Genomic DNA, 21,611 nt, shown 5'->3' with positions numbered 1-21,611 from the left:
TATCATCCTTGTATCTTATCTAGCTCTCATCTTCTCCCTTTCTTTTCCTCTCTGCTCTAGATGATAAAGTCCTTAAAGGCAGGAATGAGGTTTTATTTTTGTTTGTATCCCCTGTGGCTAGTATTATGAACAAAATATTGTAGACAGTCAGTAAAGGTTCATGTATGAATGAACCATCAGGGTAGTTTGCAGTGTATCCACCCTGTTATACATGTTAGTACACACTGAGTGTCTGTGTACGTGTACAGTTCTCAGTGTTTTTAGTAAGTTCTTTCCATAAGAAGACTACTTTCATGTCTAAGACTGTATAGAGATAGCATTACAAAATGCTAAAAATGAGATTCTTTGTTTATTTAGTGCTTTTCTGAGATTTTTGTGATTCAAGTACTATTATATATTACATATGTATACTCATATTTTCACAGTTGAAATACCAATTCCATCTTTAAAATTTTTTTCTAATAAAATTAACTGTTCTTTTCTTCTATAGGAATATCAAGAAAATGGCCCATTATTTTCAGAGCTTAAATTTTATCAAAGAGTGGCAAAAAAAGACTGTAGTAAGTAAAATTAGCAAAGTAAGCTACTTCCATATATATGTTTGCTAAAGTGGGTGTTAATATTTTTGTCTTTTTCTGGCCTTATGGAAAATTCTTTTCAATTAGGAATTTTTATTGTAAAATGATACAGTTAACTGTTATATAAAAACAAGACAGATGGTATACAAATCTTGATATTATATACATAATTGGTTATATATTTCAAGTCAAAGTTATTTCTATTACTTTACATAAAATGTTGGATTGTTGATCTAAGCTACCAAGAGTTCTCTAGGTATAAAAGATAGTAAAATGAAATTGTTTCTTTCACAAAAAACCATTTGGATAAGAAGGATATAAGGAAAAGACAATAAAATGGGCAGTAGATTATAAACAAAAGGAATGACTATAGAATAGATTAGGGCATAGTGTATGGAAATGATTAAACATTAAGATGATTTAGAAAATAAGTTAAAAATGTTAAATATTTGTATGTTGAGTAATTAATTGGAGCTGGATATCAGATGTAAGAACTACCAGTTAGAGGATTGGAATATGAAATAAATATGAGCAGAGCTAAGAAGAAAAAAAGCATGTTATAAATACTATATGATATAGATGGACTAGTAAAGCTTAAAGGAAATTGATATGAGTATAATTAAGGTCCTTTACACCATGTTTAGGAAAGAGAATGATGAGTCTAACCTCAATAATTAACTTTGTTTTCTTTAATGAAACCTTCTGAACATTAAGACTGTAGTCTTTACTAACTGCTTAAACTATGTCAGAGTGACAAGAATCCATTAAACTTCATTGTTTATCAGTAGAGCTGTCTTAAACATTAAGCATATATGGTAGAAAAATGAAAAATTAAATAAGCTGCCTGATTATTTAAGTGGATTTGATTTTTTTAAACAAAATTTAAAACAGTTTCAGTACAACAGTTTCAGAGTAAGATGATTTTTCTGCCCAATTTTTATTTATTTATTTATTTATTTTGACTACTGTGGCTTTAGACTTTTAGTAATACGGAAGAAAAAGCTGTCTTTCTACTGATCCTTTGGTGGTTAACATATTTTATATTTAAAAATGTAACAAACATATAAGGGAATGAATTTTTTTAATGAATAGAAACATTTGTGTAAATGATATCAATGCATTTTATGACTATGCTATTTTTGTTTTTGTTTTTTATTGCATATTTTATTTTTTATATTTAAAAAAAATTTTTTTTTGGAGTATAGTGGATTTACAATGTTGTGTTAGTTTCTGCTATACAGCAAAGTGAATCATTTATACATATATACATATATATATTATATATATATCCACTCTTTTTTAGATTCTTTTCCCATATAGGTCATTACAGAGTATTGAGTAGAGTGACTATGACTATTTTTGTTTTGGTTATAACTGATTTAAAATTTTAAAATGTTAGCAATCTGTGTATGTTTTTATGTTAATTATAGTGATAAATAGAATTTGCAACTATTAGCTAGATATATTTGATTTTTAAAAAATGTTTTTAGGAAGGTCTAATTTCTATTTAAGTTAGCTAAATAAGTTTAAGCATCTACGCAAAAGTAAGAAATACCTTTCTAAAACAGTATACCTTTTTTCCTGTGAAATTTGTCTTTGCAGTCAAAAAATGGATAGAACTCAAACAGCTTGATTATTTAGGAATTCCTCAGTTTTATGGATCTGGTATTACTGAATTCAAGGGAAAAAGGTAAAATGGAATTATTATAATCAAATATTGTCCTGTAACTATTTCTCATGTGGTCTATTAGTTATTCGTTGCTATATAACTAATGACCTAAAATGTGGTGGCTTATAATGACAAACTAATATTATCTTACTTTCTGTGGGTCAGTTATCTATGTATAAATGGTTTCCCTAGATGGTTCTTGCTCAGGACTTCTCATGAGGATGTAGTCAGATGTCTTTTGGGCTGTAGTCTTCTCAAGGCTCGACTGGGGAAGGATCTGCTTTCAAGATCACTCATGTGGCCATTGGCAGGCCTAAGAGCATCAGCTTTTAAATTCTCTCGCGTGATTGTTGGCAGGCCTCACTTCCTCACCATGTAGGTCTCTCCAGAGGGTGCCCGAGTGTCATAAAGGCATGGCAGCTGGCTTGCTGTAATTGAAAGAGAGAGAGAAGGAGAAAGAGCACACACAAGAGCATGCATCCAAAAAGAAAGTCACAGTCCTTTTATAATCTAATATTAGACGTGATAGCCCATCATTTCTATTGTATTCTCTTTGCTAGAAGCAAGTCATTAAGTCTACCCCATATTCAAGAGAGGAGATCTAATTAAGCTCCATCTCTTGAGGAGAGGCACAACCAAAAATTTGTAGAAATATTTTTAAACTCACCAAACATGGCTAGTCATCACATATAAATAATTAATTAGTAGTGATTTTTTTTAAAAAATGTCATTTGTTAGGTACCCATTTTGTTCTTTCATTAGCCTTTTAAGATAGGTGATAATATTTCTTTTCCTACGTGAGAAAATAGGCTCAGAGGTCAGTGCTTTGCCTAAATGGTCTTTAAATGCTATAAATTAAAAAAAAATGAACAAACAGTAATCTTGAAACAAAGTAAAGGGCTACCTATGGGGGGTGAATGGCTGAGTAAACCATGGTACATCTATATCATGTAATACTATGCAGCCCGTTAAAGGAATCAATTAGAGCTCTACCAGTTGATTTGGAAGGATTTCAATGAGATATTATTGAAAAAAGCATGATGCAGAAAAGTTCATATAATTAGATTGCATTTTTGTCAAAAAAATACAAAAATTCCTATATGTGTTTGTGTGTGTGTATACATAGAGAGATATAGAATAGGGGCTGATATGGGTATGTAAGTGAAGGAAAGAAAGGGGGGGGGAGAGGTCCCAAACAGAAAAGAAAAGGAAGACATACATTTAGAAAAACACATGTTTATAAATGTATAGATAAAGTAAATATGATTTTATAAGGTCAAGAAACAAACATAAATAAAATCTTCTGTATGGAAAAATAATTGCTCAAGGCCATATGGCAAGAAGGTGATGGAGTCAAAATGAATTAAGTTCAAGACTAATTTAGAAAGACTTCTCTTTTCATGTTCAAAGACAGTGTGAGTGGTTCAGCACAGCGTGCTCTTCTACTCAAAAACTAACTGCAAAGTAAATACTTAGTATGTTTCTGCAAAAGAATGGCAAGATTATTAACGTACATTCATTCTCTAATGGTTCAGATTGCATCATTCTTTATTGTTAAGTTGGGGTTATTTTTCCATTGTTTCAAATTCATAAATAGACAATTTCAGCTTTGCTATTTTAATATCTCCTTTTGACTTCTCCTTCTTATAGTTACAGATTTATGGTAATGGAAAGACTGGGAATAGATTTGCAGAAGATCTCAGACCAGAATGGTACTTTTAAAAAGTCAACTGTCCTGCAGCTAGGTATCCGAATGGTAAGAAAGAATGACTTATTTCCCATGCTCCATTTTCAAATTATTTACTTGTTAAAACATACAAATTGTTGCCCTTTGTGGAATTATCAGAGAATGAAGGATTATTGCCCTAGAAATGTCAGTTATTGAACGTAGATACTATTTTGGTGAAATTGATAACAGTGGGCTCTGTAAGTGACAGAATGTGCTGTGTTTGGCACTACAAACTCAATTAGGCTTTGGTTCTACAGTCTGATTTTTTTTTTTTCTCACAGCTTTGTTTTACATATCAGAACAAGCTTACATTGCTATAAGAATAACCTCTCTTTTGTCAGTTATATTTATAACAATGCAAAGTATGGCAAAATATATTATTTTCCATACTACACATGTGGTGGTAAGGGGGTGCTATAAAGTTTTTATTATGAGTTTGGGATGGTGGCAGTAATTAGTGTGGCAATGAATAATATATACTTTGCCAAATAAGAAGCAATGAAATCTTAATAGCACCCATGCACACATTTTGTTTATACCACGTATTCGTCTTATCTTGTTTGTGTTTGGTTTGCCTAAAGCTCCATTTTATTTTTTCCACTTTAGATAGAATGCGACTACTCATGCCAGGTTGGGACGTGGCAAACAGAATTCATTAATTTTCCCATCCATCCTCTAGGCAGCCAACAAATGTTTATTGAGCACTAGGCGTAGGTAACATGCAAGCCTCAAGGGTTTCAGAGATGAAGCATAGGTGTTTTCTGTTACTCTATAGAGGGAGAATGCCTTTCTCTGTGATCATGGACGTGGGATTTTGTTCTGGGAGCCCCAAAAACTTATTTATAATTATTGCTTGGGCGAGGGATTGTTGAGTGGGAGTCATGATTATTTCACTTTAGGTCTCTGATTTTATCATGTTTTTCCTCTTTGCACAGTGTGATTTGGGCACCGTGCTGTCAGGAGCATAGGCATTGTTGAGTCTTGGCTTCCTCCCCATCAGAGGTGCCTTTGAAACACTTGATATTTGAGGATCCTTTTATTCACCTTTTTCCCAGGATGAGCGACCAGCACATGTGATAATTTTAGAATAGATAAATGCATAATTGTGAAATACATCATTTTGTCATTGTTAATGTGAAAAAAAATACATGTTATTCTCTATTCAGAATGTTCAGGTTGATCAGGAGTTCTAAATAGACATCAGTATAACCTTATATATTTCTTTTCACAGTTGGATGTACTGGAATATATACATGAAAATGAATATGTTCATGCTGATATAAAAGCAGCGAATCTACTTTTGGGTTACAGAAATCCACATCAGGTAAATACAGTATTAAGCTTTTGCCTTCAGTAAGGATCCTCAAAGTACCATACTGAGACATTCAAAAAACAAACTCCTAACAGGCAAGAGTTTGCAAATGAGGACTTAACATGATGAGTGTTGTAATTTATCCTATCTTGCTTATCTAATTTAATGCACTAAACTGATAAGTGATTAGGATGAGGAAGCTGAGACTGGGGGCGGGGGGTAAATAATTTATTAATGGACATATAGTGGCTGAGCAGGGATTTGAACTTCTGAGCAAATATAAACAAAAACCATCAAAATGCAATGAGAGAAGGGATGGATTTATGCAGAGGAAAAAAAAAAAAGGCTGTCCCCTTAGTTCTTCTTCCACTGTATAAACAATTAAGTTTTAAACAGAGCAGCATTGCCGATACAACTTTTTGTGATGATGGAAATATCCTGTATGTTACTGTCCAGTATGGGAGCCATTAGCCACAAGTGGCTGTTAAGCACTGGCAGTGTGGGTAGTACAATACCAAATGCTGGTGAAGATGTGGAACAGCAGGAACTCTCATTCATTGCTGGTGGTATGGCCACTGTGGAAGACAGTTTGGCAGTTTCTTACAAAACTGAACATACTGTAACATATGATCCGGCAGTTAAATTCCTTGGTATTTACCCAAAGGAGTTGAAAACTGATATCCACAGAAATACCTACACACAGATGTTTATAGCAGCTTTATTCATAGTTGCCAAAACTTGAATAAAGATGTCCTTTAATAGTTAAATAAACTGTGGTTCATCTGGACAATGCAATAGTACTCTACATTAAAAAGAAATGAGCAGTTAAGACATGAAAAGACATGAAGGAAGCTACATGCATATTACTAACTGAAAATCTGTATAATTCCAATTAAATAACTTTTGGAACAGGCAAAAATATGAAGGTGCTAAAAACATCAGTGATTTGCCAAGAGTTAGAGAGAAGGGAGGGATGAATCGGCGGAGTACAGAGGACTTTGAGGGAAGTGAAACAATTGTGAATACATATCATTATACATTTGTCAAAAGCCATAGAATATTCAACACCACAAGTGGACCCTAACGTAAGCTGTAGAGTTTTGGTGATAATGACGTATCGGTGTAGGTTCATCCGTTGTAACAGATGTAATACCGTGGTGTGGGATGTTGATAGTGTGCAAGGCTATATTTGGGAGGAGGGGAGAGTGGTGTATGAGAACTTGCTGTACCTTCCACTCAGTTTTACCTAAATTGCTCTACATTTAGTAAAATTGAATTTGAAACTGCTCTAAAAAATAGTCTTAAATAATGAGACTAGTGTGACCGAAGAACTGAATTTTAAATTTAACTTAATTCTAATTAATAATTTTTTTCATCTTGCTTTCTTCCCCAGCTTTATTGAGGTTTAGTTGACAAAATTTGCGTATGTTTAGGTTGTACAACATGATTTACTTAAGGTATACAAAGTGATGATTTATTATACATATATATTGTGAAGTGATTAATCAAGTTAACACATTGATCACTTCACAGAGTTACCTTCTGTTTTGTTTTGTGGTGAGAACACTTAAGACCTACTCTTAGCAAATTTGAAGTTTACAGCATTATTAACTATAGTCACCATGTTGGACATTAGCTCCCCAGAGCTTACTCTTCTTCGAACTAAAAGTTTGTACCCTTTGACCAGCATCTCCCCATTTCTTCCACACCCCAGCCCCTGGTACCACTGGTCTATACTCTGATTTATAAGTTTCACTTTTGTATATGCCACATATAACTGAGATCATACAGTATTTGTCTTTCAGTGTGCCTTGGTTTATTTCACTTAGCATAATATCCTCTAGCATAATGTCCTCTAGGTTCACCCATGTTGTTGCAAGTGGCATATTTCTTTCTTTTTTATGACTGAATAATACTCCATGGCATATATATACCACATTTTCTTTGTCCATTTATCCATCAGCAGACACTAAGGTCATGTATGTATCTTGGCTATTTTTAATAATGCTGCAGTAACATGGGAATACAGATATCTCTTCAAGATAATGATTTCTTTTCCTTTAGATATATACCCAGAAGTGGATTGCTGGATCATATGGTAGTTCAATTTTTAATGGTTTTTTTTTTTTTTCTGAGGAACCTCCATACAGTTTTCCATAATGACTGTACCAATTTACATTTCCACCAACAGCGTACAAGGGCTCCCTTTTCTCCCATACCCTCACCAACACTTGTTATCTCTAATAGCCATTCTAACAGGTGTGAGGTGTTGTCTCATTGTGGTTTTAATTTTTCATTTCCCTGATGATTAATAATGTTGAGCACTTTTTCATATACTAGTTGGCCATTTGTATGTCTTCTTTGGAAAAGTGTCTCTTTAGGTTCTTTGCCCATTTTTGAATTGGGTTATTTTGTCTTGCGAGTGAGTTATATGAGTTTTTATGTATTTTAGATATTAACCCCTTATCAGATATGTAGTCTGCAAGTATTTTCTCCCATCCCATAGGTTGCCTTTTCATTTTGTTGATGGTTTCCTTGGTTGTGCAGAATCATTTTAGTTTGATGTAGTCCTACTTGTTTATTTTTGGTTTTGTTACCTATGCTTTTGGTTTCAGTTGCAAAAAATCATTGCTAAGGCCGGTGCTCAAGGATTAGAAGAATTAACATTATTAAAACGTCTGTACTACCCAAAGCAATCTACGGATTCAATGGAATTCCTACCAAAATTCCAATGGCATTTTTCACAGAAATAAAAAACCAATCCTAAAATGTGTATGGAACCACAAAAGACCCTGAATAGCCAAAGCAACCTTGAGAAAGAACAAAGCTGGAGGCATTACACTTCCTGAATCAAACTATATTACAATGCTGTAGTAATCAAAACAGTATGCTATTGGCATAAAAACAGACAGAGCCCAATGGAACAGAATAGAGAGCCATGCATATACGATCAACTAATTTTTGACAGAGGTGCCAAGAATATTTAATGGGGCAAAGATAGTTTCATCAATAAATGGTGGTGGGAAAATGGGATATACACATGCAAAAGAATGAAATTGGACTCTTATACCATACACAAAAATAAACTCAAAATGGATAAAAAGACTTAAATGTAAGACCTGAAACCATACAACTAGAAGAAACCTAGGAAAAAACCTTAATTTTAATTGGTTTACATTTACAAAACCACATGTGGCTAGTAGCCAGTGTATCAACAGAGATTTAAAGAGTTAAAAAATTGAGTCTATAAATAATTAGAAAACATTTAGCTGAATATTTAACTGAACTGTACATGAGGAAAGAAATTTCTAAATAAAAATACCCCAAAAATCATATAAAATATTGTGAAATTTCAAATTTTAAGATATCTGTATATTAAAAAAACTGAAAAATGAAAGGCAAGTGAAAATCTGGGAAGTATATTTATGACAACTATTTTAGGATATATAGCAAGCTTTAAGAAAGTTAATAAGAAAAACACCAAGTAATTTCTTAAAACAATGATTAAAAAGAATGAGCAGAAAAGAAATACGACTACCTGAGAAATAAATGAAAAAAAGTTCACCATCACTAAAAGCTAAGAAATATGCAGATCAAAACAGTGAGGCAACATTTTAAAAGAACTTATCAAATAGGAAAAGTCTAAAATAATAATCTGATGATATTGAGGCTGATGAGGGTGCAGACACTTGTAGAATGCCAGTGGGAATGTAAATTAAATGGGAGTAGGAGAAGAAATTAAGTTAATGGAAGGGCAATTTGGAAATATATATTAAAAGCCTTTAAAAGTCTGCATACTTTTTTAAGGTTAGGTTTATTGGAGTATAATTTACAAACAGTAAAATTCATCCTTTTAAATGTATAGTTTGATGTGTTTTGACACATGTATATCGTATAACCACTACTATAATCAAGACAGAGCATTTCTATCATCCTCAGAAATTCTCTCAGTCAGTCCCCTTTTCTCACCCTGAGGAAATGATTTCTGCCCCCTTTTTTTTTTTTTTTTGCATTTTTAAGGATGTCATATAAATGGAATTATATAGGTTTTTACTCTTTGTGTCTGGCTTCCTTTACTTAGCATAATATTTCTGAGATTTATCCATGCTGTGGTTCATTAGTAGTTCATTCCTCTTTAATGATAGGTAGTAGTACATTGGAAACTACTGCAGTTTCTTTATCTGTTTACCTCTGGATAGATATTTGTGTTGTTTCCAGTTTTTGACCATTATGAATGAAGATGTATAAACATTCACGTACAGGTTTTTGTGTAGGTATATATTTTAACTTCTTCCGGGGAAATAACTAGGAGTGGAATTTCTGGATTGTGTGGAAGTGTATGTTTAACTTTAAAAGAAACAGCCACCCTGTTTTCCAGAGTGATTGTACCATTATACCTTCCCACCAGCAACGTGGATAATTCCAGTTGCCCCATATCTTGCCACCACTTGGTTTCATTAGTTTTAAACATTTAAGCCATTATAGTAGATGTGTAGTTATATCTAGTAGTAGGTTTTTTAAAAGTTATTGTTTTATTTATCCCACATGAAGTGGGAACATAAATCCAGGTGTTGTATTCCCTCATTGCTGTAAGTAAAAAGGACCAGTTTTTTAAATTTATTTATTTATTTATTTATTGTGAATTGTCTGCTCATGTCTTTTGCCCATTTTTCTATCATATTTTTGTTTTTATTCCTTGATTTTGAAGAGTTCTTTAGATATGAATTATATTAGCCATTAATCTATTACATATTTTGCAGATATTTTCTCCCAATTTGACTTTTCTCCTTTGATTATACTTGTGTTGTTTTATTGTCATGTAGAAGATGAATTTTAAAATTTTTAATGTGGTCAAATTTATCAGTCTTTCATTTACTATGAATATTGAGTCATAGTTAGTAATCTTGTTCTACAGACAGGTATATATGAATTTTATTATATGACTTCATTCTTTACATTTAAATCTCTTTTTCACTTAGAGTTTATTCTTTTACATGACAGGAGGTATCAACCAAATTTTATCTTTTCCTAAATGATTTTCCAAGTTTTCAACAATATTTATTAAAAATAAAAAACTTTGCTTCAGTGATATTAGATGCCACCTTTATTATATACTACATTTCCGTACATACTTGAGTTTATTCATGTACTTAGCATTGAATCCTTCCGGTTTGACTCTCTATTTATGCTTCATTGCCATACTAGTGCATTAATTTCTGAGGCTTTGTAGTGTATTTTAATATCTGGTAGGGCTGGTAGTGCCTCGTAGATTTTCTTTTTCAGTGTAATTCTAGCTATTCATATTTTTCTATATTTTGTTGTGTAGCATTTTCATTGGAATTTTGTTAAATTAATTTTGGGAAAACCTGACATCTTTATGATTATAGATGTTCTATTCAACAACAGGGAATGTTTTTGAACTTCACCAGTTTTTACTTTCGTATCTTCTGAGGTATTTTAAAGCTTTCCTCATATTAGTTTTACACATTTCTTGTTACACTTATTCCTAAATAGTAAACCATTTTTGTTTGCACTGTCAGTGCAGTTTTAGTCTACCGTTTTATCTTCTAAGTGATTATTGTTTGTGTATATGAAAGTTATTGATTTTTATGCATTCATTTTATATCCTGTTAATTTACTGAATTTGGGGTAGTTTTAGTAATGATTCTCCAGGGTTTTCTTAGGAAACTGTATATCATATACAAGGAGATACTAGTTTTCCTTCTTTTCCACTTCTTATATTTCCGATTTGTTTTGCCTAATATGCATCCAGTATATAGTAAATTGTAGTGAAGTTCATGACCATCCTTTCCTCTTCTTGATCTTATTGGAAATGCCTAAAGTAGTACCCCCACTAAATGTGATACTGGCTTTAGGACTAAGGCATATTTGTGTATATGTGAATATGTTTATGTGTGTCTTTATAGTTATATTAAGGAAATAATCACCAGTTCCTCTGTTCTTGAATGGATGTTTTGTTTTTATGGAATGGGTATTGAATTTTGTCGAGTGATTGTTTAGCATGTACGGAAATGATCATGTTTTTCTCAGGTCAATTAATATGGTATAATATATTGCTGTGCTTCTAATATTGAACCAACTGTACTTTCCAGGAATAAATCTCACTTTGTTATGGTATATTATTTACTTAATATGGTACTGAAGTGTGTTCAGTAATATTTTATGTAGTATTTTATTAGTGGTATTTAAAAGTGATACTGGCCTGTAATTATGTTTTTGTACTATTTTTTTTATCAGATTCAGGTATCAACATTCAACTTGCTTCATAAAAAGAATTTGAGGTTTACCTTCATTTTCTATGTTCCAGAACTATTTCTACTATATTGGCAGCATTTTTTTTTTTTAATGTGAAATTCTCTGGTTCTGGTGAGGACATTCCTTGTAACTCTTGATTTTTTCCCATGGAAATTGATTGTTAAGTTCTTTAATCTCTAGTTGGGTCAATTTTAGTAGTTAGCAGTTTTGTCTAGTTTTTCAAATTTATTTGTGTGGTGGTCTGCATTGTACTCTCTTAGGACTTTTAAATTTCTTCTCCTTCAATGATTGTTTCCTTCTAGTTATTTTTTATTTTATTTTTTGCTTTTTTCTTCATTTTTTTTTTTTTGCCTTGATGAAAGTAGCTAGTTTGTCCATTATGTTAATTTTTCAGCAAACTTGGATTTTGATTTATTAATGAGATATATTGTTTTTTCTTTTCTATTTCATTAATTTCTGATTTTGCCTTTGTTATATCTTTTCTTGTGCTCTTTTAATTTGACCCTTTTGTTCTTTTTTCTTGGTCTTCAATTTGGGATCTAATTCATTTATTTTCATTAAAAAATTTTTTACTTCTTTAGGTGTTTAAGGCCATGATATTTCCTCTGGTCACTGCTTTATATTGTACTTCATGGATTTTGATATGTAGTGTTTTTATTATCTTTATTTTTTCGAAGGTTTGTATTTCTTCACCAAAAAGCAGTGCAGTAGAAGGTTTTTAAGTTTTCATGTAGAAAGACCTCTTAAAAATTTTTGGTTATTAAAATCTAGACTTGTGACAAAATGGTCAGAGTATTGTTTATAATAATTTTATTTGGAATGCACTGAAGCTTTTATCATGACTTAGAAGAGGATCAGTTTTTGTCAGTCTTCCATGTTTTCTTGAGGAAAAGATAGTCTCTATTTTCATAGTGTAAAGTTTAATATCTTTCCAGAAGATCTACCTTATTGACTGTATTATTTATGTCATCTATATTTTCATTTAGTTTTTGTCCACTTGATCTATTTTGTACCGAGAGTGGTATTTAAGCCTTCAATGGTTAATGTGTTTCTGTTGGTCTCCTTGATTCTGCTGTAGTTTCTGTTTTATAAAGATCATTGCTGTGCCATTTGGTAAATATTCATAATTATGTTTGCTGTATTTCTTATGTGTTTTCTTTGATCTTATATTCTTTTAAATTTTTTTGTGGGGGAGGAGTCTGTTTATGAAAGCTTATATTTTTGTTGTAGTGATAATCTTGGTATTTACACCTTTTAAAGATGCTTTGAGCCCACTCTTCTGTGTTTAACTTTTTAGTACTACTATGATAGTCTTTTGTGGTATTTTTTTTTTTACCACAACTTTAATAAGTTCACTATCAGTGAGTTTATTTTACTTTCCTCCTTTCCTTACTGTTGTCTTGAAGTTGTACTACTTTGTCAGAATATATATCATTTGTATATTCTTCATTTATCCCTAGCCTTGTTTTTTTAGTGTTAGAGTAATTATATTAAATGCTCACCCTTCTGTCCGTTTGCCAAAGTTACTCATCTTTTGATTGTTTGAAACTAATCTTCTAGTAGATTGTTCAAGAAGTGCCCATGGGTATAGCATTCCCTTGCATGTATAAAACTTTTGCAATAGCATTGCTGCCTGAAGGATAGCTTGGATGGATTTAAAATATCTAGTTCATACTTTTTTTCCTTGAATTTCTTGAAAAGGCTGATGTATTTTTGCCTTGTTTTCAGTTTGCTTTTAATAAGTCTGTTGCCAGTTTAATACTTACTGTTGTATGTTATTTGTCCTTTTTGCCATGCTCTCTTTAGGATTTTTTCCTTTATTAATAGTGTCTAATCATTTTACCAGGATATGTTTTAGAGTAGATCATTGTGTATCAGTTTTCCCAGATATCTGATGGGCCCTTTTGATATATAAAATAAGCCTTTTATTTCCAGAAAGTTTTCTTGGTTTATTGTTTTAAACATTAATTCTCTCTTCATGTGTGTTTTGAATTTAAACTATGGAGAAAGGAACTTCAGCAGTAAGCTATTTAATGAACAAAAAAAAATAAGTGGGAAAAAAAGATTCAAAATTAGAGAGGGAAGATGTTGTTGAATGATTTGGCAAGAGAAAAAGGCAAGAAAAGTTGACATTTATACAGCCTTTGTCAAAGCAATAGGGTTGTTAGGATTGAGGTAAAATTGGGAAGTAGAGTTAAAGAAGTATTGGATAAAAACAGCAGCCTTCTTAGTTACGGTGGAATGGAAAAGTTCTGACAAGGATAATAATCAAAAGTCATGTCCTGGATAGCCAATTGGGGGCACAATTGATGTTCTGGAATGTTTTTATTTTGTTGGGTTTTTTGGGAAAAATTTCCCAAAATAATATTCATAGTGGGATCAAGCAATGTTTTTCTTTAAAAATAGCCCCATTGAGAGTCCGAATGGCCTATTGTAGATTATTTTGATTCTTCTCATCACTTTCCCTGTATTTTAATAGCATTTTGGCCATTTCTTGATAATTCATCTGATACTATCCAAATATAGAATTTTGAAGATTCTTGAAGTGTACACCCTTTACCTTCTTTCTTTCATGATTTTCAACATTTTTATTGAAAGAAAAACAATCCCAACTTCACCTGTGGAAAAATCTCATTTTAAAAAAATCTGGGATTTTTTAGGTACTTCTTTACATCATCTCTGTTTTAGTAAGATATTTTAAAAAATCTTTATTTTAGACAAAAGATTAAAGAAAATGCTTTAGTGCTAATATTGTACTTTGTACAAGAAATAGAAATCAAGTGTACTGGTTTGGTTAAAAAATTCTTTAAATTAAAATAGTATTACCAGAAACGATACTGAGTGGTGGTTTTGCCAGTGAGTAGTACCATTCATTTGCCTGCATCTCCCAGTGTCACTAGTGAAGGAAGTTGAAGCATTTTAACTAAAATCAGGGTTTGTACCCATCTTTTTATTTATGTAAGGCCACCCCTTTGTTGATCAGAAGCATGTTGTTTTTTCACACAAAGCCTACATCCCTGCTCTTACCTGAAGCCTTTCTTGATGATTCTGATCTGCACTGATCTCTGTTTCTAATTTCCTTTAGCTTCTAATGTGTATTTTACACACATGAGCACTCAAGTCTCACTTGTCTTGTGTTGTCTTATATTCTGAACTAGAAAGAACTCCTTGAGACTTATAGGAAGGTATACTTCTCTTCCTTCTTTTGTATTCCTCACAGCCCCTAGGTTAGTGTTCCTTTTGTAATAACCCTTCAAGAAATACTTTATTGACTTCTCAGGACATGAGGCCAATACCTCTCACTTAGTACCAGGACTAAGTGGTACTTGATTGTTCAGCTCCTTGACCCCATCATGCACCGTGTGTTTCTGCCCCAAAGCTCCTGCTAAGTCAAAGGTGATGGCCCTCACAGATAGAGAAGAACAGTTCTTCATGTCAACATCTGGAGTGATAAGTATACCATTGGAAACCTGTGATTTTTTCAAACACTTGTTTGATTACTGGGACTTGTGCTAGACTGAAAGTCAGGAAGCCAGGTTCTGGTCCCAGCTCTGACACTGAACAGAATTGCAGCTTTCAGAAAATCGTTTAACCTATGTGGACTTCGGCTATTTACTGTATAAAATGTGGGACTCTGACTAAGTGATCTCAAAAGTTCCTTCTTGCTGGAAAAGTCTGTGATTCTCTGAAAACATGTTTTCCAAGAACTTAATGCTTATTGCTGAAAGTAATGTTTCTTATACTGTTTCCAAAGTGTCTTGATTATTGTTGCATAGCTAAAGAAGTTAAAAAGTTTAAATTTAGAAAAAAATTTAATGATCTGGGAGCAGGAATTGTAGCACCTGACCTGTATCTGGTGGCCAAATACTCACTTTCAGATTCCCTAGGATATCCATAGGGTAGGATCATAAGCCTCATTAAAGCTGCTTGTTCACTGTTTGCTAGAGGGAATTCTAACATAATTCATTTATCAATCACAGTTACTTGTGAGATGGAGTGTGAATTTGTGTTTGTAAGAATTTTGCATGGTATGTGCAGATAATATGGTTACCATTTAGAGAGAGTATTTCCTTTGTTGAATGTATATAGTCCTGGTAACATACCTCTGTATCTTATTACTTCCAGAGTAGCATTATATGGTCTTAGCTTGATGATACCATAATATTGCTAGATGGTACAGGTGGCGAAGCTACTTTCAAATATTTTGATATCACGTGTATAGGGTTATACCGTAGATTAAATAACATGGTGGTGTTTACAGTCACTTAAAGTGTACAATAACATGCATGTTATTTTCTTTCTTCCTAGTGAGGTTCTGCTATATTTTTTCAGTTGAGCAAAAAGACTTTGAAAATTGTTCCTATGATTTTAGTTATTTGAACTTTTAAAATTAATATTTTATGAGTTTTATATTAATAGAATTATTTTTAAAATATGCACTTTCACTGAAATTTTGCTATCTCAGTATAATTCTTTGTCATATGAATATGTTGTTTTTGAGATTTAATAGGTTGTATGTATCTGGTATTCATAGATCAGTTCTACAAACTTACTGTTTTGGGATTCTTTCAGAATGATTTGTCAAATAAAAATAAAGTCAGAAAAACCATATGATCATCTCAATAGATGCAGAGAAAGCTTTCGACAAAATTCAACACCCATTTATGATAAAAGCCCTGAAGAAAGTAGGCATAGAGGGAACTTTCCTCAACATAATAAAGGCCATATATGAAAAATAAAGTCAGCTCCAAATTTTATTTCCATCTAACATTCTATAATGTGTTAATACTACTGTGTTTTACTGTGCTCCAATTTATTACTTTAAAATTGTTTAAGTAATCAAATGTATTTGTAGCTCTGTTATCTGATACTTAATAGTGTTCCTGTCGTTAAAATTTATTCTTAACATGCGTATATTAAGATGTCTGATTTTGAATCAGATTAGTTCCATATAAAAATTCTTATTTCAACATACTATGCAAATGACAGCTATATGAATATGGACTACTGGAGTCATATTATTGGAGGGTCGTGTTGGGTGGAAAAATATTGAAGAAAACATCATAATAATTATAATTTAGAAGCCATAGTCTCCATATTTAAAACTAATATTTTGTGAAGCTTATTTCCCAATGCAGAGACTCTGAGAACCTGTTAAGTATATAATTTTGCCTTTAGGAAGACAGTTTTTTTAACCTTTTATTTTAAAAATTTCAAACAACAACAAATTTCAGTACTAAAAAATAGGGAACTCTGTATCCTCATCACCTTGATTTAAAAATTAACATTTTGAAAATTTGTTTTATATATTTTTTGGGCTGAAATGTTTTGAAATAAATTTTAGCTATCATGGCATTTTGCCTCCAAATACTTAAGTATGTATGCATTGCATATGTATGCAATAAGGATAATTCACCGAATTATCACAATGCTTTTACCACACTTAACAAAATTAACAATCATTCCTTAATATCAGGTATAGTTTTATTCCTTCCACTTTCTTCTTTATCCTAAAGTTCAAGAAAAAATGGGAATACAGACATTTTTTATTCCATTTGTCCTTGAACTCTTTTTTTCTCTATCTCTTGCAGTAGGCTTCTCTGTGGCACAGCCTCCCTTTCTGTAAAGTGAGTAGCCTAGGTCATATGATCGCTTTGGTCCCTTTTAGTTCTCACAGCCTCTTACTTCCTGGATAGAACTGGTTGTTAGCTACAAATCTGACTTAGGAAAGTACTGTTACAGAACCAAGTGAGTGTTTCTTTCAGTTAAATATCCATCAGGAGAGCAAGTTTGTAGTCTTGTAAATAGGAAAACAGGAATTATGTTTTATTCACTGATGTGCAACCAGCAGCTAGCACAAAGCATGGCATATAATAAGCACTCAGTAAATAAGTGATGAGTGAACAATGAGTAATTGAATAGGTTAATGCATAAATGAATTGATTAATTAGTCATTCAGTGTTCAGGAGTAACAGGTAAAGCCAACTAAGTAGAGCTGGATATAGTTTACCAAAGTACAGTAACTAAGCTATTTGTACATTTCTTAAATTCTTATTGGGAGACGTCTAACCACTGTGGCAAGAGATCTCTACTACTTAATATAGCCATGAGGAGTGTTTTCTTATAGATGGAGCTCTTGTCAGCATATTCACAAAGAGAAATGAGAACGAGGGCTGCTATGGGTTGAATTGTATCCCCTCAAAGGATGTTAAAGTTGCAACCCTTCAGTACTGTGAATGTGATCTTATTTGGAAATAGGATCTTTGCAGGTGATCAAATTAAGATGAGGTCATTAAGGAGGACCCCAATCCAATATGATTGGTGTTCTTATAAAAGGGGAAATTTGGACATAGAGACAGACATGCATAGAGGAAAGATGATTTGATGATAGGGAGAATGCCTTCTAGAAGCCAGGGAAAACCTGAGACTACCAGAAGTTAGGAGAGAAGCATGAAACAGTTTATTTCTCACAGCCCTCAGAAGGAACCAACCCTGCCAACACCTTGATTTCAGACTTCTAGCCTCCAGAACTGTGAGACAATAAATGTCTATTGTTGAACCCATCCAGTTTGTGGTACCTTGTTATAGCAGCCATGGAGAATTAATACAGGGACCTAACATAAATCTTTGAGTGGAGGTTGAGATAATAAATTTTCCAAATAATTTTAATAAAAAGCTCAAGATAATGTTCTGTTCCACATAAGCTGTTAGCACCTTGGCATGAATATCAGTGTATTTTGGCCATATATGAGCTTTGGATACAAGGATAAGGAAAGAAAAAGGAAAGGGGAAAAATAAGAACAGAAAGCACTTTTATTTTGCCTAGGGCCCCTCCAGGCAAATTGGTCAAATTGGTCAAATTGGTCAGTATGTCTCACAAGATTTGTTCTTACACATAGGATCTCCAAGCAGTTAGTTCCTGAACAGTCTGCTTGTTTATTCTGGAGCTAAATGTCCTTGTTCTGAATCAGAAAGAAGATATAAAAAGAGGGGTTTTTACCTTCTCCTAATCCCAGGCAAAAAGTTGGTTAGAAGAAGCTTGAGACTCTTTGCATAACTTTGTATTATGTTGGCGATTCAGTGTAGAATCGTGAAGGGTGTGAGCTCTGGGATCAGACTCCTCGGGTTTGGGTTCTGGCTTTATCTCTTCTTAGTTCTGTATTCTTAGCCACAGTATTTTATCTCTCTGTGCTTCAATTTCTCCCTCTAAAAATAAGGATAATAGTACCTCACTCTAAGAGGGATTGTAAGGATCAAATGATTTAGACATGTGAAAGACTTTGACCAATATCAGGCACATAGTAAGCCCTCAGTAAGTAATAGCTAGAAAAAAAATTTTTTTAATTACTTTTTAAGCTTATGACAAAACAACCCCTTATCTTATTTTTGCTCCCCTAGAATTGTTTAGATTTATGAAAAAGGACATTTGGTGTTATGGTTAGATGTTAAGAAAATGGTAATGAATTGATTTAATAAGTGTAGTTCTCCCAGGCGGGTAGTTTGATGATAGGTGTCCCTTAAAAGTTGTAAGGAACAGAATGTTCAGGGTCTGTTTTCTATAAAAGGGAAAAAGAATTCACATTTTAGGAATGTATATGCTCTGTAAGTATAGGATGGTCCGTTTAACAAATCACCTATCCCCAAGAATATAGTTCCCAAGAGAGTTAATGCTGTTGAAAAATTAGTGTTTGCTCATAATCAATAAATGTTTGTTGATGCCTACTGGGTCCCACTGGTCATATTATTTAAATTTCTGAAGACCAGATGTATACATGACAAAAGAATTGTTTATGACAAAATATTTGAGCATCCTAATTCACAAAGGGCTATATATGTTGTTGTTGTTTTTTCCAGTTAATATGGGAAAGTGGCATTTCTGAATTCTGAGTCAACTCATTGAGCTGTATAAATTGGTTGGATTAAGAGGTATGCCTGTTGTGGGACTGTTAAAAAACTATGGACCCCCAAGGGGATGTGCATGTAAGAGTGGCATGATTGCTGGCAACCTCAACACTGTCTTTGAAATCAGTAGAATTTGTAGTTAATGTAGTTAATGTAGAGCAAGGAGATGCTTTTGAATGTTAGATAGCTGTGTTTTATGTAGACACAGCTTACATGTGGTGAAACTTTTTATAATGTATCTGACAGTCAAATTATATCAGCTAACATTTCGTATCTGCTGTTAACAGATAAACCAAGCTCTGATAATGCTTACCAGCATATTGCAAAGTCTTAAGCTCAGATTTGATTTAGACAAAGAGGAAGCCTGTGAATTGGATGCAATTCAGATTATCCTGTTCCATTGCCTATGTATTTTGTTAAAGGACAGGCACAAGTGAAGCACTTTCATATCATCTTGGAAATGAGAAAGAGAAGGTATTGTAGGTTTCTTTATATGATCTTTGAGAACTTGTGTCAAAAGGACAAATTGGAAATTGACTGTAATTAGAAAAGTTTTGTTTTGTAGGTGAAGGTATTTTTAGTAAAGAAGCAATTGCTAGCCTATGTATTATTGAGGGAATTTCCCCCCAAAGCCTGGAAAGAATAGTAAGTCACAGCCCAGCTGTCTTGGATTAAATAGGCTTTCACATATTGCTAGAAGAACCATGTTGAAATAGAAGGGCAGGTCATAGGGTCAAAAGGCTAGTATCATTAGGAATACTGCTAAGTATAACTCAGTATTTTGTTATGAATGCTTGAATTTGTGGCGCCATTTAAGGGAGTCATAGACTTGGGTCCGATGGAGCAGTAGATAGAGTGAAGAGATAGTGATACGGCACAGCTTTCTGCTTTTTCTTCATATGATGACTTCATGGATGTGTCTTTAAATCTCTCATTCTCAATGAGTATTAAATATAAAGGGAAGAAAGGATAAAATTCCAGTAGGTAGTTGTGAGATCTAGGAGGAAAAAAAAAACCCCAACATATAAAGCACATGTAAAACAATATATAAGAAAGATCAAACTGTATTTTTGAGAAATATATCTTCATGTTTATTCTAATAAACATCCTGTTTGAAAAGTAACCTGGCAGCTTTTAAAAGTCATATTCTTTTTTCTAGGCTGAATAGTGATAATGCATACATATCATCTGTGGCATTGTGTTACTGCCAAAAAGAAGGTAGGGAAGTTGAGGAGAAACAAAAAAAGTACTGTATAATAAAAGAATAAAAAGCACACATTTATATCAAAGTGTAGTAGCAGCTATGAGGCTACGTATAGGTTTTTAGTAGATATGAATGACTTTTGTGAACATAAACATGCTGCTTATTCATTCCATGCTTCATTCCCCTTTTGGCATGTAGTGGTTTCCATTAGTCAGTAAGCATTTAGTTTATTGTGAAGATTTTCACATTATGGTATCTTGTTGAAAGAATAGGAAAATATGTGCTATTCAAATAAGATAAATGCTGGCTTTTTTTTTTTATAAAAGCTTTTAAAGTTGCTGAATAAGTCTATATATTTTTCCTAGAGTTTTGAAAGTGTTTTCTAAATTGCCACTAAACAAAGTCACGAATAGTGACTATCTCCCTCCATTGTATAATTTCCATCAGTCTCTGATGAGAGTTTAAGACACATTTCTTGCTACAACAGGGTGTGCTAATTAAAAGGGTCTAATTGTATAAAATAGTCTAAATTATGATAAGGTGATTAGATTTTACAACAGGAAAATTTTAAGGTCTTGAAAAGTGAATCACATCTTGGGGCGTATGTGCATCTCTTCTCTAATGTGAATCTGCAAAGTGGTGGTAAAGGAGTAATGTGATTTAGTGGGTGGTCGCGTCTCAGTGGGCAATGACATCTGTCCAGATTAGCATCTTTTTTCTCTTCCAGCTCCATAATCTCTTGCAGCCCTTCTCCAGCTCACATTTTCCTGTCCAACATACCAAGTGTTGAGAAATGCTTCCATGTGAGCCATTCTGGCTGTTTGATACTTAGTTCCTGGTTGATTGAGGAACAGGAAGGCAGCAGATTTGGCTCCTGATGGGAAGGAGGTCCTTTATTTTTTCCATCAACTATGAGTCTATCACTCAGTTCTGCCTGAACT

The 21,611-nt window shown here is 33.0% G+C and overlaps 1 protein-coding gene across 1 annotated transcript in view; it reads left to right on the top strand.

Moving 5' to 3' along the window:
• The window catches only part of VRK2 (VRK serine/threonine kinase 2), an 89,391-nt gene that overhangs the window by 33,816 nt on the left and 33,964 nt on the right, over window positions 1-21,611 (top strand). The window contains 4 exon segments of the mRNA XM_036872723.1: window positions 491-560; window positions 2,181-2,268; window positions 3,898-4,003; window positions 5,208-5,302. Coding sequence (XP_036728618.1) covers window positions 491-560; window positions 2,181-2,268; window positions 3,898-4,003; window positions 5,208-5,302 — 359 coding nt within the window.

Source organism: Balaenoptera musculus, chromosome 13 (genome assembly GCF_009873245.2).
Source record: "Balaenoptera musculus isolate JJ_BM4_2016_0621 chromosome 13, mBalMus1.pri.v3, whole genome shotgun sequence".
Lineage (NCBI taxonomy): Eukaryota > Metazoa > Chordata > Mammalia > Artiodactyla > Balaenopteridae > Balaenoptera > Balaenoptera musculus.
Note: the sequence above shows the minus strand (reverse complement) of the source record. Positions and strands in the feature narration are given on the sequence as shown.